The sequence below is a fragment of the Raphanus sativus genome, chromosome 4 (genome assembly GCF_000801105.2).
Source record: "Raphanus sativus cultivar WK10039 chromosome 4, ASM80110v3, whole genome shotgun sequence".
Lineage (NCBI taxonomy): Eukaryota > Viridiplantae > Streptophyta > Magnoliopsida > Brassicales > Brassicaceae > Raphanus > Raphanus sativus.
This window is the reverse complement of record NC_079514.1, coordinates 37311907-37331901: the sequence shown is the minus strand read 5'-3', so window position 1 is coordinate 37331901 and position 19995 is coordinate 37311907. Positions and strand designations below refer to the sequence as shown.

At 35.3% G+C, this 19995-nt stretch overlaps 6 protein-coding genes across 12 annotated transcripts; 4 read left to right on the top strand and 2 right to left on the bottom strand.

Moving 5' to 3' along the window:
• The first annotated feature begins 1009 nt into the window (after nucleotides 1-1009).
• Nucleotides 1010-1815, top strand: LOC108850892 (mavicyanin). The gene has a single exon (XM_057007614.1). The coding sequence runs from the start codon at nucleotides 1129-1131 to the stop codon at nucleotides 1657-1659; it is 531 nt and encodes a 176-aa protein (XP_056863594.1). The 5' UTR covers nucleotides 1010-1128; the 3' UTR covers nucleotides 1660-1815.
• A 472-nt stretch (nucleotides 1816-2287) lies between these two features.
• On the top strand, nucleotides 2288-3712 carry LOC108850891 (uncharacterized). Its single transcript, XM_057008270.1, has 7 exons — nucleotides 2288-2315; nucleotides 2391-2437; nucleotides 2527-2670; nucleotides 2753-2923; nucleotides 3016-3141; nucleotides 3234-3379; nucleotides 3462-3712. Exons 1-7 carry the CDS (start codon nucleotides 2310-2312, stop codon nucleotides 3710-3712), a joined length of 891 nt encoding a protein of 296 aa, XP_056864250.1. The 5' UTR covers nucleotides 2288-2309.
• A 3473-nt stretch (nucleotides 3713-7185) lies between these two features.
• Nucleotides 7186-10103, top strand: LOC130511335 (uncharacterized). Its single transcript, XM_057008269.1, has 5 exons — nucleotides 7186-7583; nucleotides 7997-8841; nucleotides 8956-9194; nucleotides 9264-9345; nucleotides 9399-10103. The coding sequence occupies exons 2-5, from the start codon at nucleotides 7999-8001 to the stop codon at nucleotides 10101-10103; spliced, it is 1869 nt and encodes a 622-aa protein (XP_056864249.1). The 5' UTR covers nucleotides 7186-7583; nucleotides 7997-7998.
• A 563-nt stretch (nucleotides 10104-10666) lies between these two features.
• On the bottom strand, nucleotides 10667-12922 carry LOC108850890 (uncharacterized). Its single transcript, XM_018624349.1, has one exon. It carries the CDS (start codon nucleotides 12920-12922, stop codon nucleotides 10667-10669), a length of 2256 nt encoding a protein of 751 aa, XP_018479851.1.
• Nucleotides 12923-15199: 2277 nt separating this feature from the next.
• On the bottom strand, nucleotides 15200-17834 carry LOC108849552 (uncharacterized). 7 transcript variants are annotated; one of them, XR_008944387.1, is made up of 11 exons: nucleotides 17662-17833; nucleotides 17435-17467; nucleotides 17077-17183; nucleotides 16886-16971; nucleotides 16523-16748; nucleotides 16375-16467; nucleotides 16179-16303; nucleotides 16000-16082; nucleotides 15815-15932; nucleotides 15605-15734; nucleotides 15200-15488 (listed from the first exon to the last, which is right to left on the bottom strand). XR_008944387.1 is itself a non-coding variant. In XM_057007211.1 (6 exons), coding segments are annotated over exons 3-6 (399 nt in total). In that variant the 5' UTR covers nucleotides 16025-16082; nucleotides 16179-16303; nucleotides 16375-16516; the 3' UTR covers nucleotides 15200-15347. The 7 variants fall into 7 exon arrangements, 1 of the variants encoding a protein (XP_056863191.1); XR_001949212.2 differs by having other exon boundaries at nucleotides 15619-15734; nucleotides 17662-17830; XR_008944385.1 differs by having other exon boundaries at nucleotides 15619-15734; nucleotides 16528-16748; nucleotides 17662-17830.
• Nucleotides 17835-19223: 1389 nt separating this feature from the next.
• Nucleotides 19224-19995, top strand: LOC108850889 (mavicyanin-like). Its single transcript, XM_018624348.2, has one exon. It carries the CDS (start codon nucleotides 19349-19351, stop codon nucleotides 19892-19894), a length of 546 nt encoding a protein of 181 aa, XP_018479850.1. The 5' UTR covers nucleotides 19224-19348; the 3' UTR covers nucleotides 19895-19995.

The window sequence follows — 19995 nt, the reverse complement described above, 5'->3', positions numbered from 1 at the left end:
ACATACCACTAATTGACTCACATGTGATCATCATTTTTCATATTCCTGAGAACAATACAGTTCAAAAAAAAAAAAATCAGTTCACATATATTTAACGTAAATTAGGCTCAGCCTGTCAGGTCTCTCTACAGTTGATATCGTTGAGAAAACTCATTTCCTTCTGGTCATAACTATTCTACCTTTACATCGGTAAAATGGTATAACATTGTGTATTTGCCCTTTAAACAGAGAGATCTCAAAGCTTATAAACACTTGCAGCCAACTCCTTTGGAGACCTCTCTTTCTCAGTCAAATCAGTAACAAGGTTGTTTTTATCACACTCGGAGCAAGCCGTAGTGAAAGCAGCTAAAGTAACGAAATTATAACATGATCAGCGCTACCATCTTTCTCCAACAATTTTTGATAGAACAGAGCTTCCACTCCAATTTTCTTCTCGCTACACAACTTTCTCAGCAGAGTCCTTCTAACCGTGTTCTAATCCAAAAGCCCTCTTATCTAACGGTTTCAACGACACCATTGTATTGGCTGGAACATTCCTCTTACAGTAGTCATACGCTAATGTGACTTCATACGCTAATATGACTTACAGTTCTAAAGCTTACAAGCTTCATCTACCATAGACCGTTTATTAATGAACCATAAGTGAAGCTATCAGGAAAGCAACCTTGTCATCTTCATGTAATTAAAATATTTCAAAGCTTGATCGATGTAATACCCGCTAATCATGGACGTATAAGTCTCCTTCGTTGGAACCAAGCTAAGAGTAATCACATACCCGAATAGATAAATAGCAGGCGAAATATTTTGTTGCAACACAAGGCGAAATAGATAAATAGAACTAGACAAAGATAAATATGGTGAAATATAAATATAATAATTAAAGAACCAAAAATGCAATTTACACTGGAGGCGGTCATTGGAGTCGGAGACCGTCATTGTATATCTTTTTAATTGACACCAATTTCCTTTTTTCTAAAGTTTTTCCTTATCTTTGAATCCTCAGCTTCTATATAAACACATGCATAGGAAACTAGATTTTCACAAAACAAACTCATTACTTCTCCATAAGATCTCTACTAAACTTGTTTCTCTCAACTCAGAAAAAAAAAACAACGATCAATCAAAATCATGGCTTCAATCAATTGCAAATCTTTCTTCACTTCTCTTATGATTCTTGTGGCACTTTTTGGAGTTGGAGTAGACGGAAAGGTTCACAAAGTCGGCGACTCGAGCGGATGGACCATGATGGGTGTGGATTACCAAGTTTGGGCATCTTCAAGAACTTTTCAAGTAGGAGACTCACTGGTCTTCGAATACAACAACGAGTTCCACGACGTCACTGAAGTCACACCCCACGACTTTGAGTTATGCTATTCGTCTAATCCGTTAGCGAGATACCAAACTGGATCAGACACGGTAACTCTAACCAAACCTGGATTCCAACACTTCATATGCGGAGTTCCTGGTCACTGCGACATCGGACAAAAGCTCGACATCCTAGTCTTCCCGGCCTCGTTGGGTCCAGTGGCTGCTCCAGTTCCGGGGCCAGTCAGATCACCAATATCTTCTATGTCTCCTTCACCTTCTCCCTTGGCTGATTCACCACCAAGATCTTCTATGTCTCCTTCACCTTCTCCCTTGGCTGATTTCACAAACTAATGCTCCACAGTTTCAGATGGGACCATCACCTCTTTGAAACGCTATCTTGGTTTCAGCTTGTTATTGCAATTTTGTTGAAACTTTTATTGTTTTTTTTATTTTTACCATTGTAATTCCTTTTTTCCACCCAATTTGTTAATACAATTTGATTTTTTTCTTAAGAATACAAAGAGTTACGTGTGAGTCACCATAATATTACAAAACAAAGTAATGCTTTTGTTTTATTCTTTCAAATATTGTTAAAAGAAAAAGAAAACCTACGAAATACTATTATATGAAAAAACTAGGAAACTATTTTTTTTTTCTTTTAGAAACTAGTCTAAAAGAAACATTGTTTGAGGCAATGCCTCCTACACAAGAAGGTGAAATATGTTGAAGATTTCTGGAGCACCAATACATGACAGCCGGCTAAGTGCTGAGGTGAGCGCAAAATAGTCCTAATACAATTAATCGCTCTCGAAATGTTAATGCTTGAGAAAGAAAGAGGATTATAAGTGAATGGGCCTAATAGAGGCCTAAACAAAAGTTAAGACCCAAAGAGCCAGGACCCAAAACCAGAATAACAATTAAAGTCGAGACTGACTATAAAATCCCGAAAACAATTCAAATATCTTCATCGCCTCTCGAAAAACCTAGCGCAGCAGTCTGCCATGAAAGTAATTCTTCTTCGATCCTTATCGCTTTCTGAATTATAGTGTAGGATTCTCTGATTAGATTCTTTTGTAACGTAGGGTCTGGAATTGAACGACGGTAGTGATGCAGAGATTCGAAAAAGCAGGTTCGTTTCTTTTTGAGATTTGTATCTCTAAATTAGATAAAGATCATGTGTGTGTGTCAATGAATATATTCTTTCTTTGCAACAAACAGCATTAGGAGAATTTCCGTTGAAGGATATGACATCTCGCTTCGTATAGAGGATGTCGATGAGGCTTTGAGAAAACATTTTGCTTCATGTGGAAAAATAATTCATGTTTATATTCCCGGAAACAATGAATGGACGATTCTCTGCAAGTTTGTGCCTTCCCTCTTCCTTCAAATTAACTGCTACTGCTTCTTAACTATATACTTTAACTTGTATGCTTTTGTTTTACAGATACGCCTTCGTTTATTTTAATGAAGAAGATGAAGAAAAGGCGTTGAGGCTTGATGGACGTGACATGGGAGGACAGATTTTACAAATTAAGTCTTACCCGTTTCACGAAACTTACCTTAATGATGTCGTGGACCCGATGAAAGATGATAATTTCATTATGTACCCATTCAGGTAAATCATTTTTTTTCTTCTCTTTTTTTTTTTATTATTGGAGAATTGTGTCTGCCTTTGTTGATAAAATGATCTCCTACAATGTTTATTAGGGTCGAGGTTGCGGGTTATGACAATTCCCTTCCTCTCGATGTTGTCAAGAAGGAGATAAAAGAATATTTCTCTGTAAATCGTTCTTTTGCTCACCACCACAAAACCTCTTCTGCTGCTACCGAAATGTTTGCGTTTCTTCTTCCCAGTTTTTGTGATAATATATATTTTTAATTTATCCATTTCCTAACTAAAGAATTGTTTTTGATTTTTTTTACAGCAACTCTTTCATTTATCTCAAAGGTCAAGAGGCTGTAGACAAGGCTCTGGAACGTAGTGGAAGTTCTGTGGGAGGCTTGAGTCTTGTAGTTACTAAGGTTTTTCCAATTGAATATAACCCACCGCCGACTGGCTACATTCCCCCACGTACGTAAATTTTGATTCTTATACTATTTTTTTTTTTAACCAAGTAAAACCTTTCATTAATTTGTCTGTCTATTTGTTTTAGGTATCTACAACACCTTCACTCAGGAGCAGAAAGACGATCCTAATCTATATTACACTATTATTGGGAGACAGCAGAAGAAGAGTGAGCAGAAGAAGAGTGAGACGAAGAAGAAGAAGAAGACTAAGACCAGGGAGGGAAATCAGAAGAAGAAGAAGACTAAGACCACGGAGGGAAATCAGAAGAAGAGTGAGACCACGGAGGGAAATCAGAAGAAGAAGAGCAAGACCAAGGGAGTACAAATCTCTTTCTGAGGACAAGACATGTGGTTTTTGTGATATAACTTGTGTGCAATGCGACCCTTCTTTTCTTGTCTGGATACTTGAATGCCTGATTCTGAGGAGTAGAAATCTGATTCTGAGGACAAGACATATATGCTTTTTGTGATATAAGCTATTGATGGCATATTTTTGCTCTTTAGAGAGAGAGAGGTTTGGGACTTAATCAAATGGTAAACGTAGATTATATGTAGTTTTACATTGCCAAAGAGACGAAATAGGAACAGAAACGCTTCAGGACCGATCACACTATCTTAGTTTTTACGTTTAAACTAGATTTTGACCCACCCTTTCCCTTTAAAGGGCAGGTATATTTTTTGTTTTAATTTAATTTAATTTTCATATTTGTGTTTTCTTGTGACTATATTTGTCTTTTTCATTGTAATCATATTTGTGTATAAATTTTAATCAAAATTTTATTAAATAATAGCTATTTAAAAATTGTTCCGGTATATTGCCGGTCGAACCCGCCAACCCGCGGGTATATTGCCGGTCGAACCCGCCAACCCGAGGGTTTCAGTTTTGTTTTGGTCAAAAATATGACCCGAACAACCCGCAAACAAATAATTTGTACCGCCACTCGCCCCATTTAATTTTTCGGTTATTTGCAAGTTATAAACTTTTTAAAGCTAATTATTTAATTTAATTAATAAAAAATATAAAACAATATATTTATAATAAAAATATATATTTAAAATTTTTAAATTGTTTTTTAAATTACCATATTTTTTTAAAAAGTGTTTTTTAACACTTTTCGGGTTGGCGGGTACCCGCAATCCAAAATCTACCAATCCCGCACCCGCCCTGATTTTTAAATGAACATATTTTATCATAACTCATAAGTTTCCTTAAAGTCTAGATTCTAACCCGCCTTTTTAAAGAGCAGATACATTTTTGTTTTAATTATTTTGAGAAATTTAATTCTATATTTATATTTTCTGTAATTATATTTGTAATTAATATTAATTTAATATAATATAAATTTTTTGATAACTATATTAAATATGTCAAGTTACATAACTATATACTTGTGTCATATGCATTTCAGAAATTTTTATTAAACTTTATTTCTAAAGTTTACGACGTATTATACTTTCTTAGTAGTTACCTAACATAATTAGTCAAGAATATTCGTACCTAAAAACCCGATTCAGAATCGACCAGAAAATTAAAGTCTCATACTCAGTGTTTTGAAACTCGATCCGTACCCGCAATTGAACCGGTAAATCTGGTGACCCAAGATAAATCCGGTTTAGATTTTGTGAGAAACCTAATATTTAAAAACTCAGTGAACCCGCAAAAAAATCACTAAAATCCGGTTGCCGGTTGAACTACTGGTTGAATTAAAAGATAACTTTTACTTCTTTTTTTAGTTTTTAATTATGTTTTGAAAATCTATTTTATATAATTTTAATAAAGAAATTAGGTTTTTTATTTTTGTTATCGACAATTTATTAATAATGTTTCACTTTATGGTTTACTTTGAATTTGAAATTTATTTTTATTATTCACATTACACATATAAATATTTATGAATTTTTAAGTTTTGATATTATTTGTTAGATGTCATAAATTAACTTGTTACAAAAAAAAATCTGAACTATTTTTGATATTTTTTCTATCATGAATATAAATGCTATTAATTGTTATTGATAATATATATACATAATGATATTAGGCATGGAGAAATCAAAACATCTAATGTATGAATTGTTTGATGTCAATGATTGTAGTTGAATATTCTTGCTTTGCATATATATATATATATATAGTTAATGTATACGTGATTTCTTTCACAACAAAATAAAGGTATTCCAAAATTGTAGGAAATAATGGGGAGGAAGTTATAAAATATCACGTCTAGTTATTCATATACTGTAAGTTAATTATTTGGGCAGCCAAATTTGGCAGTTATCTAAACTAAATAAGGTGTATTAAAATGTATTAAAGGGCAGTTATAAAATTTAGATGTTAGACATAACCCCATATCAATTGGACATGTTGAAGAATTAATAGTATCGATGTTATTACACCACGCAAAGTTTGTTGGCGTGTTTAGACAAATCAACAGCTTACATTTAAAAGAAAAAGAGGAAGAAACTCTGTTTGCGTGACTTAAGTTTCTTGTTTGGTTTGTTTTGCTCTATTTTGGTTCAGTCAATCACAGCCAAAACTTATTGTTGCTTTTCGAGTTCCTCTTTAGATTATTCAGTTTTTAAAAAAATGTTTTAGATTATTTCAGATACACAACTGCCACCCCCCCCCCCCCCCCCACCCCAAAATGCAAAAGAATGTATTCAAAAACAAAAAAAAGTTAACGGAGGTAAAAGTGCAAAACAGCTGATTAGAAAGGCCCAATTGTAAAATCTAAAAGTCCAAGCCAGAACTTTGTATAGATAGGTTTCATAGGGATTGACTTACAAAAAAATGTGTTGGCCTCCACGACGAAAAATAAAAACATATCTGGAAACAAAATACGAAGGCGTTAGAGTAATCGTACAATTTAATGCAAGCGGGGACATGGGAAATGCGGCCCCCACGTTTACAGCGAATAGATTCAGTTTTGATTTTCATGATAGTAAAAATATTCTCATGTAGTCAGTCATGTCTGATGCGTTTGTATGGATACTGACGCAAGCAGTGACGGTGTGCAATTAGTTCGAGTTGCTTTCATGACTTGGGGGGTTTACATTTCATGTTTTTTTTTTTTTTTGCTAAAAAAAAAGGTTAAACCCGGACCACTAATAGAACCAAGCCTAACTTCTGGGTGGGAGGTGCAACCCACAGATAGATCCTCTCCCGAGTATTCAAATGAGTCATAAGCAATGGACTCATATCCGTGTGGCCACTTAAAGGTGTTTGCAGCTGCAGGGATTCGAACCCGGGAGTATTGGGAATTTCACCCTCAATCCGAAATCCGTCCTACCACTAGCCCACCTATAAGTGGTTTTTACATTTCATGTTTCATTTGATTTACGCTTTAATCAGAATATATACTCATACTAACAACTTTTAAACCCCTCTTTACCTAGTATTATTTTATTTTTACTATTACATTTACATCAAATCCTTAAGTAACTATAGTTTTCACATAAAATGATGTTTTCTACATTACAATTAAACTAAATTACAATATTTGGATGAAAATATTAAATCCTAATGTAAGAAACTACTATATACTTTCTCAAAAAAAAAAAGAAACTACTATATAGGATTATGAGATTTTTCTTGGCTTGCACTTAATCACCCTCCTGCAAGTTGCAACATTTTATGTAGCATTTGATTTGAATTTCTGACATGTTAGTTTTTAATTAGGGAGAATTGCCGATTTAGAACCAAATGTCAAAACTATTGTCCTCTTAGAATTGACTCTAAGAAAGTTGTCCCTTTAGAACTATTATGAAGTGTTTATACAAAAAAGTCCTTCTAATTAACAAACTAAAACCTTGACATAAACCAATAAAAAACCAATAATATTTACTATTATTTCTAAACATAATATTTACCTTAGGTAAAAAGAAGAAGGAAAAAAAAAACACAGACATCGACCTTTCTTCTTCACGGGCAGCTATGGCGAACGTCATCTGTCTTTTCCCTCCGGCGTTCTCTCCGGCGTAAAAGCTTAAGCCCCGGCGAACCATCTTCTCTGTTTCCTCTTCCATTTTCTCTGTTTCTTCTTCCATATTTTCTCTTTTCTCGTTTCTGATTGAAAAAAATCACAAACCTCGTTTTTTCCTCCGACGAAGAAGGGTTGATAATTGGCGTCGGAACAAACAAATCTTCGCCGATTGTGACCTATATCCTGCTATTCTTCCTCAAACACCATTCATCCTTTTCGAAATTGAAGGTTAGGGTTTTGAAATCCCCAAATTTTTTTTTTGTTGATTTTGTTTATGTACATGCTCTAGAAATAGAATTGGGTTTGATTAGAGCACATCTTCTATGTAGAAAACGAATTAATTTCTTCCTCCAGAGACTAGAAATCTAATTTAGATTTATGGAGATTGTTAGAAAAAATCTATATTATAAGCTTGTTTGAATTTCAATGATTTTGTCATATGAGAACCTTTATGTGAATAGTTTGTTTATATTTTCTCAAATAAAGACAGCTTCAGTTTTCTTTTCTTTCAAACAAGAGTTTACTTCCATTTGAGAAAGACTTAAGTTAGCTTAGCGTTTGTTTTGCGTATGCTTTTGACTGTCTTTATTTGATTTGGTGTTGTGAATAGACATGTAATCTTGTGCTTTCATGGTTTACAGGAATGGAAATTGAGCTTCCTAAACGCATAGCTGAAGCAGGGACTGAGCACCATATCGATAAGATTAACAACCATTGCAGGCTGAGAGTTCTGAAGATACTGAAGCAGGAACTTGAGGACGAGTACAAAGATGTTTTGAAGGATCCTGTATTCGGTCCGATTTTAGCTATTAATGAGCATCAACTTGGATACTCAGGGAAGGTTATTCACAGCTTCGTATGCAAAATGCTAGACGTTTCCAAGCGTCACGAGTTATGGTTTCAGTTTGCAAGGAAGCCTCTTCGGTTTTCCATGCAAGAGTTCTATGCTGTGACAGGTCTTAACTGTGTAGCAGAGAAGAACATTGATTTTGAGTCTTGGAGAAATGATAAGGGGTTTTGGGGCACTTTGCTGAAGCGAAATGAATCTGTAGACATGCAGACGATTAGGCTGAAGCTTATTACGGAGTGCAAGAACTGGTCGCGTGTGGACAGGGTGAGGCTAGTCTACCTTTGTGTCATTTGTTTTGTGATGGCTAAGGATGAGAAGATTGATATCCCTCAAGAATACATAAGATTAGTCATGGATTTTGATAAAATGAGGAAGTATCCGTGGGGTCTTCATGCTTACGATATGCTAGTGGAGTCCATCCAGAATGCAAGGTCCAAGTTGAAGAAAAACAGCTATGTATTAGATGGATTCTCCTATGCTCTACAGATTTGGCTTATGGAGGCGATCCCAGACATTGGTACTTTGCTGGGTCAAAAATACCAAGAAGGCATAACCAGTGTGAGATGTCGGAACTGGTATGGACATGGAAAGGTTTCTTATCATGATATCACTGCTCTAGAGGCTGCACTTGGACAGGTGAACATATTCATCATATTTATTTGCTTGTTTATAACTTTTAAAAACCGATGTTTTTATGTTTTCTTTGATCAAAAATAAAATAAACTGATGTTCTTTGTTTTGTATTTACAGAGGGCGGTTGTGTTTCCATTCATATCTGAAACCGGAAACAATGATGTCGTTGCTGATGTGAAATTCACAAGGAAGGAATGGAAAACCCCATTGACTTCATTTAAGCCCAAGGAAACTGCACTGCCATTTTTACGGGATATAGAATTGCCTGAGGATCGTGTAAAAGACAAAGATTACTCTTTGGTTTTTGTCCCCGAAGAATCTTGGGTCAAACTCGTTGAGTGGTCCGTAACGAACAAGTGAGTTTTAAATTTTATTTTTTTATTTAAAATATCAAAGCACTGATATCTTTCCAATATTAATCTTAGGGAACTTCAGATTGGACCTTCTTTGTTTACAAAAGAGATGTCAGCACGTATTGTTGGACCTACGGAGTGGTTAAAGAACTTTGTAAGTGGATATAAATTTCAACTTTATATGTTATTCTTTTTGGTCGTGTGTAGAAAGTAACAAGAACTTTTCAGGATATTGATGCCATGTTATTCTTATTCCGGGAAAGGACAACATTGGGTCGATGGAAGGTAAACAAGGTGGCGTTCATGTCGTGCCTATTCAGTTCCCAACTCAAGTGTTCATACTCCACTTTCAAAAACGACAAGAATAAGTTTAAAGTAGAAGGATTGCTACTCGAGTACGGGACAGGTCAACTTCCTCCTCATGGAAAAACGGGACTAGTGTGGGATGTGGACGTCAGCCGTATGTATGTTCCGGTTTTCGTCCATGGTAACCACTGGATTGCTCTCTGCGTTAATTTTGTTACTCGAACGATTGAAGTCTTCGATTGTGCTGGTTTGAAATACCAAAAAGAAGTGGAGCCGTTTGCGCATCTTATCCCTCGGATTGTCAAAGCTGTCCACCCAGCTGAGAACAGGAAGCATTTCAACGCTAGAGCATATAAAGTCGTCTACGTCCCAGTGCCATTCTTAAATGCAAGTAATTGTGACTGCGGAATTTATGCACTGAAATTCATCGAGTGTCACGCTCTAGGCTTGGATTATACACTGGTGAACGATGACAACATCCGTGAAGCCAGGCAGAAGGTTGCATATGATCTTTGGGAAGCTGCAAACGATCCTGAGCTGATGTTTCGAATGTCAAAGTACTCACCTCCGAAGACAGTTACTTCTAAAGTTGTGGTGCTTCCTTAGTTTATGTACTCATTTTATGATTTTTATTGGATGTTGTCACATATTTTAGTTAATGAAACTTAATGTGACGTATTTGTGTTTTATTTGACCTTTCAAAGATGTATTTGACGTATTACTTGCACTTTATCTTTCAAAAAAGATTTTTTTTTTTAAATCTTCCAGCATAACCAAATAATAAGCTAAAAAGATTTTTTCTTTTTAAATCTTCCAGCATAACCACTCGAACCTGCGACATTGAATATATCTACATGCGCAGAAACCACCAGACTTCGTTGAACTTATTGGTCTATTAAATAGATTTGTCTACATATTAAAACGAGTTCTATAAACTCTCCTAAACCTAACACAGCCTCCATGGATTTTCGAAAGAATTTGTAACTAAGATTCAAGTTTGGTAATAAAATTCTTAGAACAACTAGAAAATCCAGAGAAATTCAAATTCAAAGTAAAACTCAAATTCCAAATAAAACAGAAATCCAAAGTAAAACTCAAATCAAAGTAAAGCTCAAATCAAAGTAAAACTCAAATTCCAAATAAAGCAGAAATCCAAAGTAAAACTCAGATCAAAGTAAAGCTCTATCACATGTCGACCTATTGTGCCCCGTATTCCCACACCTACTGCATTTGCGTTTTTTCGAACCATTACTTCCTTGTGAAGAACGAATCTTGTCTTCAGCAGTCTCATATCTTCGTTTCTTTCTCCTTCCTGCTGCTCTTCTACTCTCTGGAGGAAGAACTTCTGCCTTCTCCACATCTTCTGGGACAATCCATGCATCTTCAGGAGCACTTATCGGATTTATGCTTTCCGCGTAAACTGAGATCCAACAAGAGGTCGTGTACTTCTCGTCAGTCAGACTGTGGGCTCGTCTACCTACACTGAAACTGGCTTTTATGGCATGCCTGCATGGGATCTTTAACAAGTCGAATTTTCCACAAGTACATGTGCGTCTTGCCAAATCAACCAGACATTCAATTGTGTCTCCACGAACCAGAAATCGGTAATCATTAATCGGGTAAACTGTAAACGTCTTTCCCTTCTCGATCCTTCTATCAATCTTCTTCTCCACAGCTGTGGTCAGTGGCTTAGAATTCTTAGAGCTTAGAGTTTTACGTTCAAAAAACCATCGAGTCATCATTTCTCTTATGCTGTCCAACAGAGGAATGACCGGAAACTCCCTTGGCGTACGCAATGCAGAATTCATCGATTCAGCAGGATTATTGGTCCTCATATCATACCTATAACCTGGAAATTGACAGCGAGCCCACTTTCTCACATCAGCTTCAATTAGATATTTTCCAATCGCAGGACTAATCGAGCAAATATCTGAAAAGATTTTCTGAAAATCAGCAACTCGATAAGCTTTAGAAGCCTTTGCAACCAAACCAACTAAACCTTTCCCATGGTAATGAGTTACAACATTACTCAGTAAATGATGAATGCAGATCCCATGATAAGATTGAGGGTACACATTTGCAATAGCTTTACCAAGAGAGGTATTCCTATCAGAGACAAAAGCTAAACTCTGCTCGTCAGCAATAACCACTTTAAGTTGTCTCATAAACCAGTTCCAGGAGCGGTCATTCTCTGAGTCGACAACTCCAAATGCAAGTGGATATAAATTTGAGTTTCCATCCAACGCAGTAGCAACCAGTAACACACCTTTGTATTTGCTCTTCAAAAACGTCCCATCGAGAACTATAACTTTTCGAATGCCTCTGTAAAAACCTCGGACAGACTGCCCAAACGATAGGAAAAGAAATCTGAATCTCCCATCCTTGTCAGTTTCGTAAGATGTATGTGACCCAGGATTAGCTTCCTTCATCATGTGCAAGTATTTGGGAATCTTCGCATAACCTGCTTCTGGAATACCTCTCATTGTCTTGATAGCATACTCACGCGCATCATACGCTAAAGACTTGGACACCTCGATCCCATGCTCACCACGCATAAGCTGGATGATATCTTTACATTTTGGCCCCTCCTTCACACCATCGTACTTATGCATAATCATATTACCAATTGTTTTTGCTGAAGCTGTCCTTACAGATTTGTTCCTTGCTGACGCAGCACATGAATGTTCAGCAACATATTTTTTGATTATGAAATATGGAGAACCCTTTAATCCTTCTGCACGAACTCGCCAGCCGCAATCTTCTTCTGCGCACCTAATATACCAAATTTTGGTATCCGATTTGACTAGTTTATAGTCGAAATTGTGTTTCATTGCACAAATTTCAAAAGTTGCCTGTAGTAACATTTTACTGCTAAAATGTTGTCCCTTCTTCACGACATCCAACAAAGCAAATCGTAAATTATGTCTCTTGCTTTCGTCCTTCTCATTCATCTTTTCATCCCGCTCAATATCTTGTTCGGTGCAGTAAGTTTCACCAGCATTGACATCAGAATTTTCACTCGAACTATCATCTTCCTCTCTTGTGGGCGCATCAGATGTTTCTTTCTTCAAGTTTACACGTGCCTCCCTATTTGGATTCTCATCCTTTGACTGAAGACACACACACAAGCGCGTGGAAGGTTTGGTCCTCGCATAGGTTAGAAAATTCTTAACTTGTCGGTCGTTGCTGATGATAATCGGTGGAGACTCGGGAGTATTAATCAACTCAGAAGGTAAGTAGGTTAACTCGAGATTGACCAGAGTTGAATCGATTCCAAAGTCCTCACAAACCATCATCTTAAGCTTCTCAAAGGTTGAACTTCCATCCAAATTCAGTAACCTACCTCCTGTTGCTTCATCAACAAGAAAACTCCATCTCTTTTTAACTGATGAGTTCCATTGACCACAAGAAGAGTAGATATGCATATTTTGTTGTCTAGATTGAGAAAACAAAAAAAAAAAGAAGAAACGAAGAAGAGATCGTTGAGGAAGACGACTTCCAAAAACGATTTGGTAAAAAAAAACTAAAAAAGTAAAGAAAATATTTTCAAGATCCACCAAATATTGAGTAACCGTTTTTGGCTTAATTTTCGGAATTTTGAAACAAATTTGGCAGAAACTTGATTCTACCGTGAAAATTATATAGAAGACATCGCAGAAAACTCATTCTGCTGAAAATAGTTGAAAAACAAAAAGGTAGAATGTATGTACTACGGGTGGTAGAAGAAAGACAAAAGAGAAGATTAGGTAATCTGCCGTCTTGTAGAAAGTAGTACAATTAGTAGATTGTCGTCTCTACTGCAGTAGATGGAAGAGAGTTCGGCACATTACATTTTCTAACTCTGTTAGATTGTAGTATTTTTAGTAGATTCTACAATCTATTCCACCGTAGATGGAAAATAGCATTTTCCATACATTATTGAAATAGCTCTAGAAAATATAATTTTTTGACCAATATATTTTTCATAAGTGCTCATGTATTGCAAGATCATGTTTTGTATTTTTCTTCATTTTTTTGGCTTCCAAATTAATTTATATGATTTTTTACAAAATGTAAGGGTAGGTGTAGTCAAAAACTGCCAAAAATTGATTTTGTTCTAAGGGGACAATAATTAAGAGAACTTGTTCCAAATTAGCAATTTTCTGTTTTAATTATTGGATCAAACCGTTGACAAATGATATTTCCTGGTCATACTAGGAGTAATAGATTAACTTTTTCGGCAAATAAATAAACTTCTATGGGGTTGGTTCGGATACAAATCAATATGAATATGATTCTTTTATTTATAATAATTAAACAATCATGTCATGTGTTACTTACTACGTAAGACAACATAAACGGACGAATAATTTTTAAAATCACTCACTAATTGTATAATTTCAGTCAATGTTCGAACACAAACAATAATATTATATACATACATCAATAATATTATATACATACATCATTATGACAATGGAGTTTATCAAAATGCCTCAGCGGCCAAGAAAATGAATGTATAAACTCTTAAGGGTTGATTTATGTTTTACTGGAATATATAAAGTTGACCTTTAGCTTCGTTGCCAAGGAAAAAGACAACTTCCTCAAACGTGAAAATTATCTCCATCCTCCGAAATTTCCATCTTAGACCATTTCTAATACATTTTGCTATTTTTATCTATAAAATAGAAAAATTCTATATTAACAGTAAAATATGGCGCAATGTATTTATATAAAATAATAATTTCTAAGCACAGAGTAAAAAATAAAAGCTAGTTACTTTTATTTAAATAGAATCAATCTCTATTATTAAAAATGAATTTGAGCAATTATACTTCTAAATATTATTATATAGATAAAAATAGACTTTTACACTGTTTGATATTACACACGCTGGTAAATCAAGACTGCAGGTGGCTCTTTCGTCATTAATAAGAACATTTGATAATAAGTTTTATGTTTAAAAGACTAGTGCTCTAAAAGTAAAAACAAGAAGAATATCAACTACTAGGATCGGCCCGCCCGTAACGGGTGGGATGTAAAATATGTTGATTATATGTGAAGATTTTTAAAACGGAAAGAAACATGTGATCCAATATACCGGAAAAAATGAGACAGTTCTTTAGTGCTTTTTATACACTGGAGCGGGAAATGTAACATCAGCCCCTGTCCATTTTGATTCTGTGATGTATTTAATGTAGGGAAATTACCAAAAATATTATTATCTAAAATATCATCTATATTGAAATGGATGGAATATTTAATAGGCTTTGGTTGGTGTTAATTATATGTTACATTTTCTATTTTTGTGTCATTGTCATTTTAAAATACCACGTCATCCATCAATTTGATTTTTGTCAAAAGTTCAAGCCTTTTTTTTTTATCTAAATGACAGAATAGGTCGTTAAAAGTTTTAAGAAACTTGGGAAAATACTTTGCTATATAATGTTCGGAACTCAGCACAAATTTATTTTACACGAATGTTATGCATTGTTAGGTTAATGTTTAAAAAACTTGTATGGAAACTATTTACGTAATTAGTTTTTGGCAGCATTAAGATTTTGTGGCCCATTTTTCCTGGTTATTAAAATAACTTGAGATTTATATACATTTAGGCATAGGCCTATATAAAGTCAGAGTCGGCATATTAATGTTTTAGGCTTGATAGTATTATCTAAAATGACAGAGGTGGTTATTAATGTTTATGGCTACTGATTGGTATCTTTGAGCAAACATTGAAGGGTTGCATTAACTTAAACCAAGCGTACAAACTACGAACATTCAAGCCAAACACAATGTAAAAGAAATTTCAGAAAATGCAGATTGTTTAGGAAGTTAAACAAACCAGAAACAGACACCACTTCTAAATTGTTAAAAAAGAAACCTCATCGATGGCAAAGCATTATTCTTGACCACCTTGGATGCTTGCTTCAGCGGAAGCCATCTTTGATTCGTCACCATCTGGAGCTGCCCCCACATCCGGTGCTGCCTGACTGCTACCCCCAGTTCAACCTTAGCAAGAACTGTGTTAGGACTTACACGGTGAAAAATATTCTGAGAGTTAGAATGGAGTCAGCTGCTAATATGGTGCTTGACACATACTAAAACGCACAGGAATAGTATAGTACAATATGTTACATACTGGAGGGCACCAACAGCATGTGTATTTTCGCAGTGCGGAGACGGTGCGTTGAAGCTTTTTGGTGCACTTAGAGCAAACAACATAACACCACCATTTTTCCATAAGAAGTCAATATCCTAGATGTTGGGAATCCAGAATCAAAGCAATGTTATCAACCATGTAATTTAAAAAGAAAGTCTAAGGTTTGAGGGACTACCAGAGATGGAGCAGTTATAACAAACTCCTTAAGCTCAGATATGGTCATATACTCAACCTTGGCACGTCCTCTCAGAAGTGAAGCTGCTGATGGAAGCCCAGTGTTTGTGGGGACCAACCTGTGTAAATTTACAATGTTTTTGGTAAGTTTAGTATATGAGTGTATCTATATAATCACCCTATTACTTGTAAAAGCAGATGTCCCCCACATTAGTCTCCTTATGGAAATAAATGTGCGTTCATGAAGTTCAACAAAAAAAACAAACGGCCTGCATGACAAAATTGTTGAAGGTATTAACAAACTCTGGAACTCTTATTTAAATCAGATGAGAGAAGCTTTAAAATAAAACGGTTACACTACATACCTCCAACCATCTTCGGATTCAAGCTTGTAGCAATAACCCTTGGATCAACACGCATAGCTTCCAGTCTGCTGTGTAACGAAACAGCTTGGGGGGAGTCGAACAAACTCAGAGTCACAGACACGTCGCTGCCAATATAATACAGATAGTTATGCGGTGTCTTTGATGGTCACAGAGTTTAATATGAATAATTACTTACTTGTCCACTTTGATGGTCGCCATCAAGTGTTTTTTTGCTTCCTGTGGGTCACTGACAGTAGTTTTCACCACGGTGATCTCCCCAATGATGTCTCTGGAAGGCTGAATATTAAATTCAATTTCCGGTAATGATTATGACAAAGGATTACCAAACCGGAAACATTCTTCGGGCAGTGGAGAACTCAGTTCAGTTAACAAATTCAAGGAGAGGAGGCTGCATCACTGAACCGGATTGAAAGAGAGGAGTCAGAGAACCTGAAGTTTGGATTACACAGAGCCACATCAAAGTCGGTGATAGAATACATCAACCCCGCCCTGAGATGAATCCCGGAGGTTGGAACCCGGCTAGCAGTCACGGTGGCCGGCATTGGTCACCTGAAACATAATTTAAAATCGTCATAATCAATAAACGAATCAGATACCCTTAACGGAATTATTGTGGAACAGCTTCGTAAAGGTCAGAGAATGTCACACGATCACTTCCATCGGAAGTTTAAGAACAGTAGACTAACCTTCGAATCAAGCAACAGCTAGCATGTCGACAGACATGAGTTCTTCACCGCGCCTAATATTCCTCGCCTCCCGAACATCTACCGGACTTCAAACCGGAAAAAAACTTGAGAGTAAGCGATTTTCTAGAAAATATGTGGATTTAGATGTTTGAATAGATTGCTAGGATGAATTCGAGAATAAGGATGCTTACCTTTTTATACTGGAGATCCCACAGTCTTGCAAGAGCAAATCTCACATCAATTGTAGATCGTGGTTGATGGATTGAAGGAAGACTTTAAGAAGATGAAGCTATAACTGCTGCATCAACAAAAATCATCTTACATCAACAATTTTTTTTAAAAAACTAAACCAAAAACTAAATCAAAATCATCTAAACTTAAGTTTCTAAATTAATAAAAGATACCCAGATCATCTTACATCAATAAACGTAACAAAAATCATTCAACTGTGAATAATAACCAAACATGTCTGAATAAAATCTGAAGCCAAGCAAAGACTAATTAATTAATTAATTAAAATACTAAAAGAAGAAGAAGAAAATAACTCACCAGGATTGCGTGTTTGGTAAAACTTCACCATATCTGCAACATCAACAACAATAAAACCAATAAAAACCTCAAATCTCACCAGAAAAAAATTGGATATTTTTCTTAGTACAAATATCCTTCTGATTTGCCGGCACTGGACTTGTTGGAGAAAAAAAAACAAAACATGCAAGAATCTAAAAAAAAAAGAAGCACGGGAAAGAACAGAGAGAGAGAAGAAAAAAACTGACTGGTGGTGAGAGCCTTGATAAGACCAGCTAGCGACCTCTGAAGTCAGTAAAGACCTCTTCGACAGTTCGAGGTGTTGGATGAGTGATTACCTCCATTTTTTTTATCATACCACACACCAGACGACTAATTAGCCTCACAGTCGCCAGAGGCGACAGCAACCGGAAAGACATCACAGGAGCCCAATGATTTAATGAACCGGACACGTGTCAGCGCTATAGGAGTTGAGTTTCCAGCGTGGCGTCCTACGTGGATAGGCTCAGGAGAGAGCAAACTCTATTTTATATAAATATATAGATGTCAGATTTATAAAAGTGGTGTATTGTCATTTAAATTACATATTAATTTATTTATAAGATAAATTAATTCATGAAACAAGTAAGGGAACACTGGCTTGATTTATTGGACCGAGATAAAAATAGTTCTATTTGATCAGTTAAAATAAAAGTGTAATTTTTTAAACTATTATAAAGTACTTGTTCAAAATCATAATCCTTTTGCAATTGTGTTAATAACACTGTACCCACTTTAATACCCAAACTTTATTTATTCAAATAAAAATACTAATAAGTTTCAAATAAAACTTAATAAAATCTCAAAAATCTAATAAAAAATATTAAAAATTCTAATTTTATTTTAAGATTTAGAAAAGAAGGTAGATAAACCATGGAAAATTTATTTTTTCAAAAAAATAAATGAATTTGAATGATAAAAATAAATTTCGTTTTTTATTTCAGAAAACAAACTAAATAGAATATTTAAAACTTAGAAATTTTATTACAAAATTTAATATTTTACACTATTTAGTTATTTTTGTTTCTCAAACACCAAAAAAATTTAGAATTTTCTGAGTTTATTTTGTAAATTTTAGAGATTTTAAAAAAATTTATTTGAAACTTATTAGTATTTTTATTAAAATAAATAAAGTTTGGGTATTAAAATGGACACATTTTAAAAGTTTGGATATTAAAATGAGCAAAATAATTAGTTGGGGTATTAAACTGGGTAGTAAAAAAATTTGGGTATTAAAAAGCTTAACAAAATTTAGTTCGAGTATTTTTATGGAATTTTCTTTTTTTTTTCTTTGTATTGTGTACTGTTATAACAAACATTAAAAATTATGTATTGCAGAGATTGTAGAGCAAATTCTTGATAAACAAGAATAATAATACATACATGCAGGTAATATATACTTCCATTATTTTTTCTTCGAAGTGATCAATTTTGCCGTGGCCTTTCCTTGAGCTATGTATCTAAAATAGCCGGCCCGTAAAGCTGAGATACTCATTAGATTGTATCAATGGAATTGCCCTTACAATACCCGCTAATCATGGATACGTCCTTCGTTGGAACCGAGCCAAGAGTAACACAAGGCAAATAGATAAATAGGACTAGAAAAAGATGATTATGGTGAAATATAAATATAATAATTAAAGAAGTAAAGAACCAAAAATGAAATTTACATTGGAGACGGTCACTGGAGACCGTCATTGAATATCTTTTTAATTGACTCCAATTTCCTTTTTTTCAATAGTTTTTCCTTATCTTCAAATCCTCAACTACTATATAAAGACTGTGCATAGGAAACTAGTCTTTTCACAAAACAAACCCATTACTTCCCATATAAGATCTCTACTAAACTTGTTTTCCTCAGCTCAAAAAAAACCAAGAACCAAACAACGATCAATCATGGCTTCAATTAATAGCAAATCTTTCTTCACTTCTCTAATGATTATTGTGGCACTTTTTTTTGGAGTTGGAGTGCAGGGAGCGGTTCACAAAATCGGCGACTCGAGTGGATGGACCATGATGGGGGTGGATTACCAAGCTTGGGCATCTTCAAGAACTTTTCAGGTAGGAGACTCACTGATCTTCGAATACAACAACGAGCTCCACGACGTCACTGAAGTCACTCCACACGACTTTGAGCTATGCTATTCGTCTAATCCGTTAGCGAGATACCAAACTGGATCAGACACGGTAACTCTAACCAAACCTGGATTCCAACACTTCATATGCGGAGTTCCTGGTCACTGCGACATCGGACAAAAGCTTGACATCCTCGTCTTCCCCGCCTCGTTGGGTCCAGTGGCTGCTCCAATTCCAGGACCAGTCAGATCACCAAGATCTTCTATGTCTCCTTCACCTTCTCCCTTGGCTGATTCTTCACCTTCTCCCTTGGCTGATTCACCAACAAGTGCTCCACAGTTTCAGATGGGACCATCACCTCTTTGAAAGGCTATCTTGGTTTCAGTTTGTTGGCTTTGATCTTTTGTTATTGCAATCTTGTTGACACTTTTTATTGCTTTGATTTTTATCATTGTAATTATTTTCTT